Raw genomic sequence first — 4474 nt, 5'->3', positions numbered from 1 at the left:
CACACCGGGGAGAGGCCCTACGAGTGCGGGGAATGCAGGAAGAACTTCATCCGGAGATCCCAGCTGGTCTGCCACCAGAGGATCCACACTGGGGAGAGGCCCTACGAGTGTGGGGAATGTGGGATGAGCTTCAGCCACAGCTCCATCCTGATTCGCCACCAGAGGATCCACACTAAGGAACGGCCCTTCCAGTGTGAGCAATGTGGGAAGTGCTTCATCCAGAGCTCCCACTTGATCCGCCACCAGCATAGCCACACTGGGGAAATGCCCTACAAGTGTAAGGAATGTGGGAAGAGCTTCAACCAGAGGTCCAAACTTAGCATCCACCAAAAGATCCACACCGGGGAGAGGCCCTACCAGTGTGAGCAATGTGGGAAGTGCTTCATCCAGAGCTCCCACTTGATCCGCCACCAGCATAGCCACACTGGGGAAATGCCATACAAGTGTAAGGAATGTGGGAAGAGCTTCAACCAGAGGTCCAAACTGATCATCCACCTAAAGATCCACACCGGGGAGAGGCCCTACGAGTGTCCGAAAGTTTCAGAGAAGCTCCAGTCTCCTCCTGCCCCAGCAGATCCACACAAAGAAGAGGCCCTTCTGCTGCCTCAACTGCAGGAAGGGCTTCAAGCACAACTCCAGCCTCATCATTCACCAGCGTATCCACACTGGGGAAATGCCCTACAAGTGTGCAGAATGCAGGAAGGGCTTTCACCAAAGTTTCCAACTGATCATCCACCAAATGATCCACACCGGGGAGAGGCCCAAGAAGTGTGGGGAATATGGGATGAGCTTCAGCATAAAGTCCCACCTGATCTGCCACCTGAGGATCCAAACCAGGGAATGGCCCTACACATGTCTCGCTTGTGGGAAGAGCTTGTCCAGGAGCTCTCACTTTAGAAGATGCCAACGGAGACACTGGTAAGGGAAGACCTAAGAGTGCCCCAGCTGCGGGAAGAGCTTTGTGCAGTGCTCCCACTTAGTCCTGCTTCAGAGGACCCATATTGGCTAGAGAATTGTTGAGCCACATTCCCAGCGATGTGCATTGGGAAGACACTGGGCTGGTGGTCCTCTTGTTTTGTTGTCCTTAATATTTTTTTGATTCATCTTCATCCCTTTAAAACAGACAAAATTGGGGGTAAAAATCAACAAATTCATCAAAGGTATCTAAAGCCTCATGTTTTACTAGTGTTTCAGGGCAATCTGGGACTCAGGGAGATACTGGGGAGGATTTGGGGGGTTGTGGGGTATTTGGTGTCGTTGTCTCAATTTCTTCTTCAAAGAGATGAGAGGGTTTGATCGGTCACATTAAAACCACACAATGCTAAAACTACTCAATCTCACCCCAAAAGTAGTTGATTGCACAGCCCTTCAGGGAGGGATGGGGTTAGAAGGGGAATGGGTGAGCTGGGAGAAAAATCAGGAGGGGTAAGATTGGCATTGGCTGGCTTGGGATGAACGGGATGGGGTTTGGGAGGTGTGAAATTTGGGAAATAGGGCTTGGTAAGGGGGTCTTGATGACCAGCAAGGATGGGATGGGTTTGGGTTGGGACTGGGGAGCTGGGGTGGGGTCTGGAATGAGACAGCCAAAGGCTGGAAATGGCAAAGGGAGGGGGAGCCAGTTTCTGAGGCTGTTTTTTTGATATTCCACGTTCCTGAAGAGATTTTTGGGGTATCCCATGTTTCTGAGGCGGTTTTTGGCCACTCCCCAACTCTTGGGTGTGTTCCTGAGAGCTGCTCCATGGAGCTCCATTGCCAGGGGTGGTTGCCTTGGGCATGAGCTCAGAGCTGCAGCCAGAGTCCGTTGCCTCGGTGCTGGAGAGCAGAGAAATGATGAATGTCCCCTGACATCTCCAGTGTGTGTTTGGGGGCCAGGGCAAGTTCTGTGTAGGTGGGGCAGTCACTGCCCTAGCCAGAGCCACTGCAGCCTCTGGTCCAGCCCCAAAGTGGCTGCCAAGCCCCTGGCACCCCAAAAACACCACCTGTGAGAGGGACCAGAGCAGGTGAGGCTGTGATATGGCTGTGACACTGACACGTCCCATGGCCCCGGAGCTCACAGGAGCAACTGGAAGTTGGACTGCTTAGAGTTTGCTCAGTCAGTGCTTGGTGAAGTGATTTACTGTAACTCCATGTTGCTTTAAGATTTCCCAAGTACCTGATTCTCTCAAGTTTGCAACTAAAAGTTTGTTCTCCACCCTCCTGAGAAGTTTGTTGTTTTCTCCCAAGCACCACCCGAGGGGATCAAGGTACCTCAAGTCCCTTTCCAGCACCGGCCGAGGGAGCTTGGGGCACAGCAGCAGGAACTGCAGGGCTGAGCAAGGCCTGGGTTTTGGCTGGAGGAAGCAGAAAGGCCAAGCCCTGAGCCCAGGCCTGGCACAGCAGGGCCTGTCCCTCACAGGTGCCTCGGGGCTGTTTGTGGGGCAGTGGGATGGGAGGGACAGCAAAGACAAATGTCATCAAACTGCAACCCCTGCCAGCCTCCTCAGGGAGGGGCCAGGGAGGACCAAAGAGCAGCCCCTGAAAGGAAAGTTCCTTCTGTGGGGCCTCCAGAGGCGCTGCCAGAGCCCAGGGGACAAAGGCCTGGGTGCCTGTGGCCCTGCCAGCCCTGCCCAGCCCTTGGCCATCTGTCCTGCAGGCTGTGCCCCCTGTGCGTGCTGCTCCTGTGCCCTGGCCGGCTGCACACGCCCCTCTCGCTGTCCCCCCCAGCATTTCTCAGCCCAGCATTTCTGTGCCCTCCCTGGGCTCCCTGCACCCAGCGCTGCCGGCTCCTGGCACACAGAGCCAGGGCAGGAGCCCACCCTGCCAAGGGCCTTTGGAGCAGGGTGGTGGCTGCCATGGCTTCTGACCTCAGCAGCTGCTCCTGGCATGGTTCCATGGAAACCCATGGGTGCTGTGTGGTAGGAGCAGGAGGTTTGGGCCGCAGGACATTCCGCCTGCGTCGCTGCCCCACAATCGGTGGCCGTGCCTGGGGCTCTGGGCCTGGCCCCACATGCACTGAGCTCCCGACACTGCGGGAGCTCCCCGGGCTGGGCTCAGGTTCCTGCTGGGACTGGGCAGCAGGCTGGGCTCCAACTGGGATCAGCAGCAGCTGGAAATACCTCTGGGCATCTCCACTTTGTGCTGCTGCTCAGAGGAAGCAATGAAGCGAGTCAAAAAATTCTGCTTTCTCTTTCTCCTGATGGATTTTTTCATTATATTTGACACTCCTCAAGCAATTTCTGTGATGGCCTCTGTCAGTTGAGTCTATTTCAGCAGCAGCAGCAACAGGGCTGTGTTTGAGTGCTGCAAATGTGGCCTGTGTGGCTTTAATTCTCCTTAACTTTGTGCTCAGGGACTTGTGAACATTTGGGGATCTGCTGCTCATGATGACAGATTTTCCTGTCGTGAAAGCACTCTGGATGGCACTGATCAAAAAAGGCAATTGCAGTTTTATGGATAGAATTCAAGTGGCAACCAGAAGAGGGGTAAGGGCAGTCATGATCTACAATTCCCAAGGCAAAGGCAGCAGCAGCCTCCTGCTGTCGCCTCAGGGTGAGTAAAACAGCACTGAAAACAGCGCTGGAACCCAACCCTTTCTTTCTCTGGAGGCTGGGTCAGGGCAGCACAGCCGGGCCCTGAGGAATCAGGGCTGTTTGTGGGTGATTGTTGCTCCACTCCAGCATTCAGCTGGAAAAAGCCCTTGGAAGGCGAGGCAGGAGCAGGTGGGAAGGGGCCGGCGCTGCTGCTGCTCCTGCCCGGGAGCCCCGGCTGGGCCGGGCCGGCGCCCGCTGCGCTGCGGCTCCTGCTGCTGCCAGAGCCGGGCGGGACTCGGGCACAGGGAATGGACACGGGGGGACAGCAAAGGCCTGGGGGGCTGCAGGGATGTTCGCGCTGGGGCCAGCGCCAGCACACAGCTTCAGCCACAATGAACCTCGAGGGAAACGCTGGGGAAAGGCTCCATTTCAGCCTTTCTTTACTCATGGCTGTGAAGGGACCGAAATGAAAGGAGAACAAGCAGGGCCCGACCCCTTCTCCTTTGGGAGGAGCCCGTGCCTGGGGCTGTGAGGGACTGTGAGGGGATGTGAGGGGATGTGAGGGGATGTGAGGGGCCATAAAGGGTTTGGAATGGGCCATGAAGGGTTGTGAGGGGCCATGAGCATTTAGGAACTATGAGAGGCAATGAGGGGCCATAAAAGTCTTTAAGGGACTGTGGGAGGCCAGGCATCTAATGGAACCAAGTGTCCATTGTGACACTGTGGAACCAAGGAGACTCTTTTTGGCAGTATGAAAGCTCATGAGACCAAAAGTCCATGGAAACATTGTGGGCCCTCATGGAACCATGGAGATCTTTAGGCACTTCAGGACCCACAGGAAGGAAGGGGCCATTGTGACATTGCATGACCTCATGGAACCATGGAGACCATTGTGACACTACAGGGCTCCATGGAACTAAGAACTCATGTAACAGTGAGGGGCCCAATGGAATCAAGGCACCATT

General features: G+C 55.5%; 1 protein-coding gene across 1 annotated transcript; it reads left to right on the top strand.

The window, feature by feature from the left end:
* Positions 1 to 42: 42 nt before the first annotated feature.
* LOC120747995 (zinc finger protein 239-like) lies at positions 43 to 922 on the top strand (the record flags this gene model as incomplete). Its single annotated transcript, XM_040054060.1, has 2 exons — positions 43 to 554; positions 616 to 922. Coding segments are annotated over 2 exons (819 nt in total), but the record flags the coding sequence as incomplete, so codon positions are not given.
* Positions 923 to 4474: the final 3552 nt, after the last annotated feature.

Source organism: Hirundo rustica, unplaced genomic scaffold, assembly GCF_015227805.2.
Source record: "Hirundo rustica isolate bHirRus1 unplaced genomic scaffold, bHirRus1.pri.v3 scaffold_391_arrow_ctg1, whole genome shotgun sequence".
Taxonomy (NCBI): domain Eukaryota; kingdom Metazoa; phylum Chordata; class Aves; order Passeriformes; family Hirundinidae; genus Hirundo; species Hirundo rustica.
The sequence above is the reverse complement of the archived record's forward strand: the minus strand, read 5'-3'. Positions and strand labels throughout refer to the sequence as shown.